We start from the raw sequence: 15,525 nt of genomic DNA, 5'->3' as shown, positions 1-15,525 counted from the left end.
ACATGAAAGATAAACTTTTTTGAATACCAACACCATATCATTCCATTCCACTGCATTTATATCAGGGCAAGGACACATGGAGAGTCAACATAGAAACATTATAAAGGACCATCAGTGTGGATGGTTCCAGTCACTAGATTGTACCAGGTGGGGGAGGAACCGCATGTTCCTCTAATACCCTTTGCAACCCTGGGACCCTCTTCTCCATTTAGGCCTCACACAATTTGAGTTGATGATAGAGCCAGGAATAGAATTCCATTGCAGTCTCCCAGCCCCGTGTTCAACCTATGTCATCACACTTGGGAAACAATGAGCAGCTGCTTCTGTTTAATCCTACAGGTGGTCCTGGCTCTGCCATATGACACCCCGGTGCCTGGCTACATGAACAACACTGTCAACACCATGCGCCTCTGGTCTGCTCGGGCACCGAATGACTTTAACCTCAGAGACTGTGAGTACAGCACAGGTCTTGGTTTCTTTATGCATGTGCTTAATCTTTTTGATTGCTAGTTAGAACCAAATTGAGCTTGAAACAAACAAACAAAAAAGCCTTGAGTTTCTGATATGAACTTCAGTGACTAAGCAGGCGTTGTATGGAGGAAGTAGGGAGGACATTTTTCAAGCAATTCTCATGTGAAGCCCAGCATGATGGTTTGTTGAAATCCTTTGGGATTTTTAGGAATTTTAGGAATCCCACATGACACACAGCACAGAGACAGTGAGATCAAGAGGTTTCCCACAACAATGACTGGTTTCTCTATTTATTGTTTCTCTAACTTTCCCCTAGTTAATGTTGGAGACTACATTCAGGCTGTGCTGGACCGAAACCTGGCCGAGAACATCTCCCGGGTCCTCTATCCCAATGACAATGTGAGTGATCAAGGTTGCTTTCTTAGTGGCAACAGGAGCAGCTTATTTCACAAGAGCCTGTTCAGTAACCTATAAAACACATTTAATATCAATGTTTTTCCATGTGCAGAAGAAGCTCCGTATTTCTTCCTGGATTGTCTAGATTTCCTCTCCCAACCAAGTAAGGAAAACAAATCTGTACAGTTCATGAAATCAGAATTTATATTTTGCCCTTGATTAGTGACCCCCATCACTAATGGGGAAGTTCTAGAGATGTATTTTAAAAACCTGGATATAAGAGATGAAGTAAGTCACTGGTGAAGCACTACTTCCTTTCCAGATAGAAAGTTTATCTGCAAAGTCAGAAGACACTGAAGATTTCCTGCCTCACCTCTTCTCTCACTGACTAGGCCCTTTCTGGTCCTCTGCCCTGATGCTAGATGGAGTCAGATACCCTGGGGTAGACCCATGAACAAACGCCTGTTTCTCATGCCACTGACTTGTATCTTTTTCTTTTGTATCTTTTTCTTATCATCAATTCAGTTATTCTAATTTTATTATAAATATAGCTTAGTTAAGAAAAAACCCTTGGGGCCGGGTGCAATGGCTCATGCCTGTAATCCCAGCACTTTGGGAGGCTGAGGCAGGCAGATCATTTGAGGTCAGAAGTTCAAGACCAGCCTGGCTAACATGCAGGAAAATCGCTTGAGCCTAGGAGATAGAGGTTGCTGTGAGCCACGACTGCACCAATGCACTCCAGCCTGGGTGACAGAGTGAGACTCTGTCTCAACACACACACACACACACACACACACACACACACACACACGCACCACTTGGAACTGGATCTCAGGTAACTGCTATTGATTCTTAGTTGTTTTAAATATATGTAACTCTAAACTTCTCTATGGGTAAAATCCTTTTCATGAAGCTGTAACGATTTTTTTAAAGTTTTCTCAGAAGCAATAAAATTAGCACTCTGCTTTACAAAGATGGCAGAAAACAAGGATCTTGGGGGGACTAGGATATGAATAGTCCTTAACACCAGATGTCCACCTGCTGTTAAATTATAATCCCTCAGAAGGGAAGATGATTACATGGATTTTGCTGAAGCATTTTTAGGAACCTAATGGTATATGTTATTATTCCTTTGTGGAAAACATTGTGGCTTCAGTACATTTCAGAGAAACCTGTAACCCAAAAGCAAAAAGTTATTCTATGTCAGGGTCAAAGTAAGAATTCTTCCAAGTCTGGGACCATACTGCCAACCTAAACCCAGGCTGCAGGGGCTTGAAATTCATCTTCCTGTCTTCAGTAAGGACCAAAGCTAATTTTACTGGGAAATAATCATCTGCAGTAACTGACAATATATACGAAGTTAGCATGGGGCAAAAAGTTGACTAGATTTGTTGGGTAAACGGGAGCGCTCAGGATCATGTTTTTGTTTGTTTGTTTGTTTTTAAGAGTGAGCTGATAAATCCTTTTGTACTGTAATTGCAATAACAAATTCATTCTTCTCAACTTGGCCATAGCCCTAGTCCAAACATTAGTTTCTCTTCCAGGAAGCCTGCACCTTTCTTCACTCTGCAGCTTTGAGATATCTATTCCCTGCTTAAAACTCTTGAAAGACTTTGGATCACCTGTAAGAGAAGGACAGAATCTTAGTCATGTTACCTAAGTTCTTCATTGATGTGGTTACCAGTGCCCTGATGCATCTTCCATGATTTTGCCCCAACAATAGGCCCCAGCTGTGCAGGACTATTGACCCTGTTCCTTCCTACCTCCATGCCTTGCACGGCATCCGTTGCTTGCAGGGAATATTCTGACCCTGTGTGTCAATTCTGACACATTCCTACTCATCTTTTAGGGCTTAGGTTAAGAATTACCTGATCACCCAGGTTCTCAAAATACTGTATATTTATCTTAACTTAATTTTTTTTTTAAATCATCACATTGTATTTATAGCCTTGTTTATACCCCCCACCCCCCACCGCCTACTATTTGAACTTCTTCAAGTCAAGGACTGTGTGTAATTAATCATTTTATTTCTAGGACCTTAAAACATTCCTGGCTCAATAAATGTTACAGTTTATTAGAGATGGATTCCATAGTGCTATTTATTATGTTTTAGAATGACTTCATAACTTTTACAGATACATGTCATTAGAAAAAATACACAAGTAACGTAAAAAGTACCAAGAATAAAATAAAAGCTGGTTCCTAATTCTACCACCTATAAATTTCCTTTGGTACAGGTTGAGTACGCCTTATCCAAAATGCTTGGGACCAGTAGTGTTTCAGAATTCAGATGTTTTCAGATTTTGGAATATTTGCATATATAATGAGATATCTTGAGGATGGAACCCAAGGATAAACACAAAATCCATTTCTGTTTCATATACACATTATACACACAGCCTGAAGCAATTTTGTGCGATATTTTTAGTAATTTTGTGCATGAAACAAAGTTTTGACTCTGTGTTGATTATGACCTGTCACATGAGGTCAGGGGTAGAATTTTCCACTTGGCTGTGTCACATGAGTACTCAAAAAGTTTCAGATTTTGGATTTCCAGATTAGAGATGCTCAACCTGTACTATCCGATCCAGACAGTTTTCTATTAATGACTTTTAATTTTTAATCCAGACTTTAAATTTTTATCAAAGTTGTACATACACATAATTGATTTTCTGGGTACTTACCTCCATATTTCTGAATAACATGCAGTTATTGCTACTTGTTGATTTTTTTTCATTTTTACAATTGTTTGTTGACTCCCCACCATTGAAGATGGGAATCTAGCTCACATCCTCACATGTACTCCCACCCTCACCACATGAACACATACTTCCCATCCCCAATTCTCTCAACATGCTTACATCATAATTTTCACTAACTCCTTAATCAGCATTTACATTATTATGACTTTGTAATGCTACAGACAGCTGATCTGTGCATATGTGTATCCTCATATAATGATTACTTTTCCTTTTCTTAAAATGTTTAACTTATCCTGGAATTAATCATTTTAATTTCTTTGCTTGCTTGGTTTTCTGATGAATTTTCCCTAATTTAGCCCATACTATGCCCAGTTATATATATTTCCTCTCAATATGTTCACTTTTAGTTATTCTATTAACTTAGTCTTTTTTTCTGATAAATACTTTTTCGTTCATTTAAATATCCCTTTTAATAGCTAAATCCCAGAGGAAAATGCTAATTCTAGGAATGTGTTTAACTGAAAAAGACTCATATTTCCATTTAAGTTTAGGCAATTATTCTTGACAGGAGGTACATTAACTAATGTTGCAATAAAGCCTCCATCAAGTCTCTCATACTTAAGCAAAGACCTCAAATCATAGTTTGTAGCGTATTGCAGCCTTCATTCAAAATATGCTTTATGGCCCGGTGCAGTGGCTCATGCCTGTAATCCCAACACTTTAGGAGGCTGACATGGGCAGATTGCTTGAGCTCAGGAGTTCCAGGCCAGTCTGGGCAATATGGTGAAACCCCGTCTCTACAAAAAGTACAAAAATTAGCCAGGCATGGTAATGCAAGCCTGTAATCCCAGCTACGTGGGAGGCTGAGGCAGGAAAATCGCTTGAACCCGAGAGGCAGAGGCTGCCGTGAGCTGGAATCAGATCATGCCACTGCACTCCAGCCTGGGCGACAGAGTGAGACTCCGTCTCAAAAAAAAAAAAAAAGAAACAAATAGCCAGGCATGGTGGTGCATGCCTGTAGTCCCAGCTACTCAGGAAGCTGAAGTAAGAGGATTGCTGGAGAGTGGGAGGCAGAGGTTGCAGTGAGCCAACATCACATCACTGCACTCTAGCTTGGGTAACAGAGCCAGACCCTGTCTCAAAAATATAAATATAAATATATATAATATAAATATATATGTTTAATATATTTTAATATAATAATTTATTATATATAACATATATATTTGTTTTATATTATCTGTGATCAAGGAAATCACTGATATATTCCTATCAGGTTAAAAAACAGGAAACCCTGACATAGGTCAGTGACATAGAATCACTGGCATAGGTCAGTGATTATACTTTTAAGTATTAGGGAGTTTAGAGCCCCAGATATTCTATATGCAGACCTCTATGCTCATATTCATTAGTTTTAATAAGACTTTGGTCCAAGGCTTACATTTGGGGGGTGGGGTGCTCATCATTTTAAAAATTTTAATTTTAATAGTTTTAGGGGTACAGGTGGTTTTTGTTACATGGATAAGTTCTTTAGTGGTAATTTCTGAGATTTTACACACCTGTTACCTGAGCAGTATACACCAAATAAATTGCCTTTTATCCCTCAAGTCCCCAAAGTCCATTACATCATTCTCTTACCTTTGCATCCTCATAGCTTAAGCTCCCACTTACAAGTGAGAACATGCAATATTCGGGTTTCCATTCCTAAGTTACTTCACTTAGAAAAATAGCTTCCAGCTTCATCCAAGTTGCTGCAAAAGACATTATTTTATTCCTTTTTGTGGCTGAGTAGTATTCCATGGTATGTGTGTGTGTGTGTATATATTTGTGTGTGTGTGTGTGTATATATATATATATATCACATATTCTTTATCCACTCATTGGTTGATGGGCACCTAGACTGATTCCATATCTTTGTAATTGCGAACTGTGCTGCCATAAACGTGTGTGCGTGCGTGTGTCTTTTTCATACAATGACTACTTTTCCTTTGGCTAGATATCCAGTAGTGGGATTGCTGGATCAAATGGTAGTTCTACTTTTAGTTCTTTGAGGAATCTCCATAATGTTTAACATAGTAGCTGTACTAATTTATATTCCCACCAGCAGTGTAGAAAGTGTTCCCTTTTCACCGCATCCACACCAACACCTACTGTTTTTTGACTTTTTAATTATGGCCATTCTTGCAGGAGTAAGGTGGTATCTCATTGTGATTTTAATTTGCATCTCCCTGATAATTAGTGATATTGAGCATTTTTTCATATGGTTCTTGGCTGTTTGTATATCTTCTTTTGAGAATTGTCTATTCATGTCCTTTGCCACTTTTTCATGGGATTTTTTTTTTCTTGCTGATTTGTTTGCATTCCTTGTAGATTTTGGATATTAGTGAAGGCTTACATTTTAATAGATGCTACAGTTTTTAATTCTGCGACCAGGTAAAGACAGGGCGGCTCCATGATCTATAAAAATTGAAGGGTGATGGCTCAGGGTTAGGACCGTTTATTGGTGACATTTACATGGTTTTGCTGACCGACAGCAAATTTATGTGGGAGGAACTTGGAAGCTGGCCGCCATCATGGCCTCTAAGGCCTCCACCCTGCACACCATGGCCTGGCTGCAATCCTGTCTCGCAGTCACGTAGGGCATTCTCAGCCAGTCATGGTTCTCCACACGGTCCACGGCTGCCAGTGCTTCCTGATACACTGCCTGCCAGGAATGTGACTGCAGTGAGGAGGGCGGTCATGGACATGGTGCTGGTTGTGTTCAGCTGCAGGAACTGGGGATAAGGTCGGAGGCCAAGTGTCCTTAGGCTGTCATTAACCTTTTCCTTCATCTTCTTCCCTACTTCTGAAAGTACTTGGTACTACCAATTCCTGAGCCTTGAGGGGCTCCAATGTACACACTGAGTTGCTTTTTGGCTTTTCCCCACTACCAGGTCAGGATTTGGCTGTCTTGGGTCTTCTGAATCACTTACCATTCATGCATCTGGTTTTCAGCCTCTAAAAGGTTGTTGCTATTGTCTTTATCCCAACCTCTTTATCTTTTATCTGTATGCCTTTAGAGAATCCTTTTACTGCCATTTTCATGGGGTCTCAGGAAAGAGCAAAGGCTCACAGTTTGGCATTCAAACACCACCCCTCAGCAGATGTCCAATGGGCCTTAGTCCTAAAGTTCCCAGGGCAGGAGACACCAGTCACATTTTGGCCACACCTATAATATGAACCACTTTCATTCTATCTCTCTGGCTTGAAGTTTTTTGAAGGGAAGGAGCTAAGATTGAAGCAGGAATACTTTGTGGTGGCTGCAACCCTGCAAGATGTCATCCGCCGTTTCAAAGCCTCCAAGTTTGGCTCCACCCGTGGTGCAGGAACTGTGTTTGATGCCTTCCCGGATCAGGCAAGTATTTAGTCTGTGGATGCAGGTGGGGTCCACTGAGGGACTGACTGGGATTTCCTATCAGATTAATTCCTCTCTCTCAGTGCTAAAAAAGTTGAGCAGGAATAGTGTGCATCAAGCATTTCATACAAGGTGGGCATATCATCCAGTGCTTTCTCTAGATGTGTTAGGACAAGGAAGCCAGACCCTGAGCCATCCGTTGCCTTCATGTTGATGTCTTTCCCCACCCAGGTGGCCATCCAGCTGAATGACACTCACCCTGCACTCGCCATCCCTGAGCTGATGAGGATTTTTGTGGATATTGAAAAACTGCCCTGGTCCAAGGTCTGGATAGTTTGACTTCTTTTTCCTTTAATTAACCAGAATGGCTACAGGTGAAAGACTGCCAAAAACTCCCTTTTTAGTTTTTCAAAGTAAGTTATTGTTGCTAACTTTCAACAGTTAAAGGTATATTTTCCCTGATGCTGACATTTCTCCATCCTTAGAGTTTTACAGGGAGTAAGACTATAAAATCAATGAGTACATTCCTAATGGGACACAAATCAGTAGCTGTATTAAGGCTTATATGGTGTTTACCATTTTTGTGTGGAAAAAGATTAAAAATTAAATTCTCTAACCTCAGAAGACAGCTAATTGAGTGTCTCCAATGTTTTAGAAGTCAGCATTTTACATACTTGTACTTGCTGAGAGCACTGCTTACAGTTTTATCCCTCAATCTTTGTGTATTTAATAAATGAAAGACACGTAAGGATAGTAGATAGATTGATCGGAATGCTGTCTTAAGTTTCATCAGGTAGCTTTACAAATGGCTTCTCCCTCACACCCAGAACATGTTTCCATTGTCTGGACTATACGGGAACTTAGTGGAATTGAGTGTGTCTGACTATGCACACTTGGAATTGTCCTGTTGCAGGCAGGGCAGGGTTGAAGAAGGGTTTGGCCTGTGCAGTGGGGTGCCCACCTTCAGGGCAAGCAGCTGACTCCTTCCTTTCCCCCAGGCCTGGGAGCTCACCCAGAAGACCTTCGCCTACACCAATCACACAGTGCTCCCAGAAGCCCTGGAGCGCTGGCCCGTGGACCTGGTGGAGAAGCTGCTCCCTCGACATTTGGAAATCATTTATGAGATAAATCAGAAGCATTTAGATGTAAGTCATTTTGAGAGATTTTTTTTCTTTTCATGAGCGTAAGGTCTTAAGGTGTTACAGATGGCTACAGTGTTCCCTCTTACCAAACATCTTTCGATCATTGATACAGCAAAAGTACTTGAGTCTGAGTGGGGCTCCGGCAAAGGCAGCTTTTTGAAAGTGCTAAAATGGAGGGATGGCACCTCCATAGAACTAACTCAACCCCTCCCCATGGAAGTGAAATTTATATTGAGTACACCAAAGATGTTGCTTAAGACATGAACAACGTTATCCCAATGTTGCTTTAAACCTGAGTGACCAGCAAGGGCTTTCTCTTCCTTTGGCTAGAGAATTGTGGCCTTGTTTCCTAAAGATGTGGACCGTCTGAGAAGAATGTCTCTGATAGAAGAGGAAGGAACCAAAAGGATCAACATGGCCCATCTCTGCATTGTGGGTTCCCACACTGTGAATGGCGTGGCTAAAATCCACTCAGACATCGTGAAGACTAAAGTGTGAGCCTCCATTACTCTGACAGTGGGTCTGACACTGATATATTAATGGAATGATGCTACTAAATGCAGGGTTGCACTTAGGGATGAGGAAAGGCCTTGTTCAAATGTTTAAAAGTATGTTCTTCTATACAAAAAAACTCTTCTCCAAAAAAAAAGAAAAGGAAAGAAAAAAATGCTTTCCTCTCAGAGTCATCTTAATTCTAGACATAGGAGCCAAAACAAATAAACAAATAAAAACAAAAAAAAAAAAACCAAAAAACTATTCTACTGAAAGTGTGGTATATATGTCAGTGGGAAGAAGTCAGATGGAGATGACTAGATTTGGAATTTTTCTGGTAATTCTTTTGAGTTGCAAATGAATTTCTATTTAAATGACAGCCATAGCTACTGTTAGCCTGTCCCTCCACCTTTATTTAACCTTTCTAAGCCTGCACTTGGCTTCTTGAATGTAATTCCAAAGTTTATCCAGTGTGCAGGACCCTTTACCGTTTCAGCCAAATTCAGTGATGTGTCTACTCTGTCTCCAGATTCAAAGACTTCAGTGAACTAGAACCTGACAAATTTCAGAATAAAACCAATGGGATCACTCCGAGGCGCTGGCTCCTACTCTGCAACCCAGGACTTGCAGAGCTCATAGCAGAGGTAACTGGGAAGTGCTGAGAGGAAAGGCCTGACTCGAATGCAAGAGGCATATGACTATACTTGTAACTTGTAAATCCAGTCTGCAGCAGGGCTGGCTTCTTCAGCATGTGGCTTGTGCAGTCATACAGGGCTCCATGCTGGGTTTAATTATCTGCTGTAGTCATCTCGAAATTATTATTTATTACCCAGGTTGGAGTGCAGTGGGGTGATCTCGGCTCACTGCAAGCTCTGCCTCCTGGGTTCACACCATTCTCCTGCCTCAGCCTCCCAAGTAGCTGGGACTACAGGCGCCCGCCGCCACACCTGGCTAATTTTTTGTATTTTTAGTAGAGACAAGGTTTCACCGTGTTAGCCAGGATGGTCTCGATCTCTTGACCTCGTGGTCCGCCCACCTTGGCCTCCCAAAGTGCTGGGATTACAGGCGTGAGCCACTGCACCCAGCCAAAGTTATTATTTATTTTTTTATTATTATTAATATTATTATTGAGACAGAGTTTGACTCTGTCGCCCAGGCTGGAGTACAGTGGTGCAGTCTCTGCTCACGGCAAACTCCACCTCCCGGGTTCAAGCGATTCTCCTGCCTCAGCCTCCCGAATAGCTGGGATTACAGGCACCCGCCACCATGCCCAGCTAATTTTTGTATTTTTAGTAGAGACGGTGTTTTACCATGTTGGCCAGAGTGGTCTCGAACTCCCGACCTCAGGTGATCCGCTCCTCCTTGGCCTCCCAAAGTGCTGGGAATACAGGCATGAGCCATCACACCCAGCCGTCATCTTCAAATTCTTAATTTTTGAACAAAAGGTACTGCAAATTATGTAGCTAGTTGCAGCTAACAGTATTCATAGGACACCCACAAAGAAGATGGTTTTCTCTAGTAAAAGAGGATAATAAAGCTCATATAAATAACTAACAGAACCTGGGTTCCTAGTCACTCTTTTAAGTAGATTTCCTGTTTTTAACACTTTAATACCAGTGAAGCTGGCCGGATGTGATGGCTCATGCATGTAATCCCAGTGCTTTGGGAGGCCTAGGCAGGAGACTCACTTGAGGCCAGGAGTTTGAAACTAGCCTGGGCAACATGAGACCCCCCCCCCCCCGCCACCCACCACCACCCATCTCTACAAAAATAAAAAAATTAGCCAGTTGTGGTGGCATGCACCTGTGATCCTAGCTACTCGGAGGCTGAGTCAAGAGGATTGCTTGAGCCCAGGAGGTCAAGGCTGCAGTGAGCTCTTATCACGACATTGCACTCCAGTCTGGGTGACAGGATGAGATCCTGTCTCCAAAAAAATTAAATAAAAATAAAAATAACTTTTAAAAAACCACTGAAACTACATTTAAGGTACTATCAAAAGTGTTCTTCCCACAGACTTTATAGCCTCCTCTTTGAGTCAAACTATCCCATGTTCTGTGTGATACGTGAACCATACTGTGGTAGGTGATAGAGAGAAATACTGACAGAAATTGCCCATTTGGACTTGATTACCATCCCCAAATTGAAGTCACCTTTTCCTTTGAATGGAAAGAAAATTGGAGAAGACTATGTGAAAGACCTGAGCCAGCTGACGAAGCTCCACAGCTTCCTGGGTGATGATCTCTTCCTCCGGGAACTCGCCAAAGTGAAGCAGGTGAGCCTTCCAGGTGTGAGTCCCCTCCCAGGTGCTCACTTTGAGAGTTTATCCTGTAGTTTTTGTTTGTTTATTTTTTGAGACAGAGTCTCACTCTGTCCCCCAGGCTGGAGTGCAGTGGTACGATCTCGGCTCACTGCAACCTCCACGTCCCAGGTTCAAGCGATTCTCCTGCCTCAGCACCCCGAGCAGCTGGAATGACAGGCGCCCACCACCACGCCTGGCTAATTTTTGTATTTTTAGTAGAGACAGGGTTTCACTATGTTGGCCAGGCTGGTCTCGAACTCCTGACCTGAAGTGATCCGCCCGTCTTGGCCTCTTAAAGTGCTGAGATTACAGCCATGAGCCACCATGCCCGGCCTATCCTGTAGTTTTTTAAAAACAGACCACCCAGCCAGATGCAGTGGCTCATCCCTGTAATCCTAGCACTTGGGAGGCCAAGGAGGGTGAATCACCTGAGGTCAGGCTTTCAAGACCACTCTGGCCAATATGGTGAAACCCCATCTCTACTAAAAATACAAAAATTAGCCAGGCAGTAGGGGCGTATACCTGTAATCCCTGACAGGATAGTCGCTTGAATGTGGGAGGTAGAGGCTGCGGTGATCTGAGATCATGCCACTGTACTCCAGCCTGGGCATAAGAGTGAGACTCCATCTCAAAAAAAAGAAACACCGGACGACCCAATGCTTCTAAACCAAAAGAGCTCTCTGTCACCATGCACTGTCTCAACAGGAGAATAAGCTGAAGTTTTCTCAGTTCCTGGAGAAGGAGTACAAAGTGAAGATCAACCCATCCTCCATGTTTGACGTCCAGGTGAAGAGGATACATGAGTACAAACGACAGCTCTTGAACTGTCTGCACGTGATCACGATGTACAACCGTGAGTCAGCCCTGTAGCCAACAAGCCCTCTTGCAGGTGGAAGCAGCAGCCTCAGTGTAGGTCTCACTGCCCTGACCATCAGCTGTCTTCCATTCCATCCACTTCTCCATCTTTTTCAGGCATTAAGAAAGACCCTAAGAAGTTATTCGTGCCAAGGACAGTTATCATCGGTGGTAAAGTAAGTTGATTCTATTCAGTGGGGACTTGAGGGCTCTAATCTCTTGCCATTCTTCTACTTCATCATGGCTGCCTTCCGTCAACGCATTTGACCTTCTTCCCCAAGGCTGCCCCAGGATATCACATGGCCAAAATGATCATAAAGCTGATCACTTCAGTGGCAGATGTGGTGAACAATGACCCCATGGTTGGAAGCAAGTTGAAAGTTATCTTCTTGGAGAACTACAGAGTATCTCTTGCTGAAAAAGGTACTACCCTCATTGCAAAACATGCAGGGGCCAGGGCAAACTCTAGAGATTACATGGTATCAAAGATGGGGCAGCCAACCTCCAGGAACTACTAACTTAGGATAGGTGTCACTCTTGTGCAGAATAAGGGCCTAAGGTAAGAGGTTTTAAAGTGACCCAAGTCACAATGAAATTGATGTCCTGGAGTCAGTATCACAGGATTATACTTGCAAGTACATTTTCTTCCAAGCCAGTGAGAGCTAGGTGCTGGGGGAGGCAGCCCTGAGGTTTCCGCGTCATTCAGAACCCACTCTATAAAATAGAGGAAAGGTCTTCAGTTCCCAGCCCCAGTTTTGCAAGAGAACACCAATTCCCCACTCCTCAGATATTCCTTTGGTCAGCCTGTGAGAAGAAGGGCTGTCACTTGCTCTTGTAGCAATAATAAATGAGGGCAGACATCAGGCTGCTAAAGCACAAGGCTTAGATGTGCCTCACATGGGCACTCCAGCATCAAGCATGATGCTCCCACATGGTGACAGCCAGATGGGCAAGAAGCCAATGTCTCTTTCTCTTCCACTGGGACCTTTGGTTATTTGGGTCACAAGCTCACAGAGCACCATCCACTTGCAAATGCCCAACTGTGTATTCACCCACTTCCCAAACTGAAAAGGTAGAAAGGGAGCTTTTTCTTTTTGTGGTGTTTTTAGGTCCTCTGATGTTACTGTTTAAGAACTGTCTGCATGAAGAGAAAAGAGCCAGATTCCTAGGAATGCAAAAGAAGATACATCTAATCCACAAATAAGCTCTCAGAGTAAAGCAGAAAAGTGGTCCTGACCTTTGTAGTCAAATGAAGTGCTTCAGGCAGCTCAAATCAGCCTGAAAGGTCAGAGGCTTGATGTCTAGCCCCAGGCATACCTCAATTATGTGTGGCTTATTTCCCTGCAGTGAAAGTGGAAGGAAGGAAGTGAGAAGTAGAAGGAATGCAGACAAACCAATCTCCTCAGGTTGCCAAAGAGGAGTCCTGGAGAGACACTCTGAATCAGAAAAGAGACGTTCAGTCTGGGCAACATAGGGAGACCCCATACCTACAAAAAATTTTAAAAATTAGCTGGACATAGTGGCGCTCACCTGTAGTTGCAACTACTCAGGAAGCTAGGGCAGGAAGATTGCTTGAGCCTAGGAGGTCAAGGCTGCAGTGAGCTATAATCACACCACTGTACTCCAGCCTGGGTGACAGAGTGAGACCCTGTACCAAAAAAAAAAAAGAAAGAAAGAAAGAAGGAAGGAAGGAAGGAAGGAAGGAAGGAAGGAAGGAAGGAAGGAAGGAAGGAAGGAAGGAAGGAAGGAAGGAAGGAAAAGGAAGGAAGGAAAAGGAAGAAAGAAAGAAAGAAAGAGAAAGAAAGAAAGAAAGAAAGAAAGAAAGAAAGAAAGAAAGAAAGAAAGAAAGAAAGAAAGAAAGAAAGAAAGAAAGAAAGAAAGAAAGAAAGAAAGAAAGAAAGAAAGAAAGAGAAAGAAAGAGGCCGGGCGCGGTGGCTCAAGCCTGTAATCCCAGCACTTTGGGAGGCCGAGACGGGCGGATCACGAGGTCAGGAGATCGAGACCATCCTGGCGAACATGGTGAAACCTCGTCTCTACTAAAAAATACAAAAAAAAACTAGCCGGGCGAGGTGGTGGGTGCCTGTAGTCCCAGCTATTCGGGAGGCTGAGGCGGGAGAATGGCGTAAACCCGGGAGGCGGAGCTTGCAGTGAGCTGAGATCCGGCCACTGCACTCCAGCCTGGGCGACAGAGCGAGACTCCGTCTCAAAAAAAAAAAAAAAAAAAAAAAAAAGAAAGGAAGGAAGGAAGGAAGATTTCGATATATTTTATAAAGTAGAAGAAATAAAACCATAACAAAAATTGGAAGGCATAAAAGGAAGAAGAGAAATGTAGTATCAATGTTTGTAGCAGTCAGTAGATACTCTTCAAAGTTTATAGCTTGAGAAAGAAATATCAACATATAAAATGGACAAAAGTGGTTGCCTGAGTCAAAGGGAAAGAGTGTGATCTGTCTTCTAGACCATTTGAATGTTTATCTTGATGTGCATGTATTACTTTAATTATCAAAACAGCCCAACTTAATAAATGCTTCAATACAATACAAGCGGATCTAGAGAGAGAAAATTACTAATATTAACTTGCCTTTCTTGCAGTCATTCCAGCCACAGATCTGTCAGAGCAGATTTCCACTGCAGGCACCGAAGCCTCGGGGACAGGCAATATGAAGTTCATGCTAAATGGGGCCCTAACCATTGGGACCATGGATGGGGCCAACGTAGAAATGGCAGAGGAAGCCGGGGAAGAGAACCTGTTCATCTTTGGCATGAGGGTAGATGATGTGGCTGCTTTGGACAAGAAAGGGTGAGAGAATAGCTTCTTTTTGCTGGTCACCTCCCCCAAGAAGGTATGTGATCTCAGAGGGCTTCCTGCCCACACAGGTATCCCATTGAGGTTGGATCACATACGAGGTGGCAGCAGAACATCTCCCACGATGAGGCAGGAGAGCCTCGTGGCCACAGATTCATATTATTAAACCCAGCAAGAAAAAGTACAGACACACGGAGGAGTTGCTATTTGTTATCGGCCATTGCAGAGCTGGCCTCAAAGAGCTATTCTTTCCTCCATATGTATGATTTTTACTTTGATCAAAAGATGAACTAGTTTCTAGTTGGAAGGGTGACCTATAATTTAAATCACGATCTAGTGCTCCTTTAAGATATCAAAGAAATGGGCCCGGCGCGGTGGCTCAAGCCTGTAATCCCAGCACTCTGGGAGGCCGAGATGGGTGGATCACGAGGTCAGGAGACCGAGACCATCCTGGCTAACACGGTGAAACCCCGTCTCTACTAAAAAATACAAAAAACTAGCCGGGCGAGGTGGCGGGTGCCTGTAGTCCCAGCTACTCAGGAGACTGAGGCAGGAGAATGGCGTGAACCCGGGAGGCAGAGCTTGCAGTGAGCTGAGATCCGGCCACAGCACTCCAGCCTGAGTGACAGAGCGAGACTCCGTCTCAAAAAAAAAAAAAAAAAAAAAAAAAGAAAAATAAAAGATATCAAAGAAATGGACTAAAATATGATAGAGAATGGATATGGGTGTACAGAAGTACTTGGAAACATTTATTTTCATTTAATATCTGCATGGGTTTATTAACCTGAGTTCAAGCACAAAATAAAAAGTACTGCCCAAAGAATCAACATTTGGAGGATGTTGAATATAATTCCTGACCCTTGGAAGTCAGTTTCACTCAGTAGCAACAACTTTTGAGAATCTGTGGATCAGAAAAGCAACTGATCCACTTAATACAATGTTCATTTAGAGCCATAAAGTCTGCTTTG

The 15,525-nt window shown here is 42.8% G+C and overlaps 1 protein-coding gene across 1 annotated transcript in view; it reads left to right on the top strand.

Moving 5' to 3' along the window:
- The window catches only part of PYGL (glycogen phosphorylase L), a 42,779-nt gene that overhangs the window by 23,244 nt on the left and 4,010 nt on the right, over positions 1 to 15,525 (top strand). The window contains exons 6-17 of the mRNA XM_010389464.2: positions 340 to 451; positions 788 to 870; positions 6,820 to 6,963; positions 7,195 to 7,287; positions 7,962 to 8,108; positions 8,436 to 8,599; positions 9,127 to 9,241; positions 10,768 to 10,869; positions 11,602 to 11,749; positions 11,869 to 11,927; positions 12,033 to 12,174; positions 14,344 to 14,551. Of these exons, the coding sequence (XP_010387766.1) occupies positions 340 to 451; positions 788 to 870; positions 6,820 to 6,963; positions 7,195 to 7,287; positions 7,962 to 8,108; positions 8,436 to 8,599; positions 9,127 to 9,241; positions 10,768 to 10,869; positions 11,602 to 11,749; positions 11,869 to 11,927; positions 12,033 to 12,174; positions 14,344 to 14,551 (1,517 nt within the window). The remainder of the gene's footprint in view (positions 1 to 339; positions 452 to 787; positions 871 to 6,819; positions 6,964 to 7,194; positions 7,288 to 7,961; positions 8,109 to 8,435; positions 8,600 to 9,126; positions 9,242 to 10,767; positions 10,870 to 11,601; positions 11,750 to 11,868; positions 11,928 to 12,032; positions 12,175 to 14,343; positions 14,552 to 15,525) is intronic.

Source organism: Rhinopithecus roxellana, chromosome 5 (genome assembly GCF_007565055.1).
Source record: "Rhinopithecus roxellana isolate Shanxi Qingling chromosome 5, ASM756505v1, whole genome shotgun sequence".
Classification (NCBI taxonomy): domain Eukaryota; kingdom Metazoa; phylum Chordata; class Mammalia; order Primates; family Cercopithecidae; genus Rhinopithecus; species Rhinopithecus roxellana.
The sequence above is the reverse complement of the archived record's forward strand: the minus strand, read 5'-3'. Positions and strand labels throughout refer to the sequence as shown.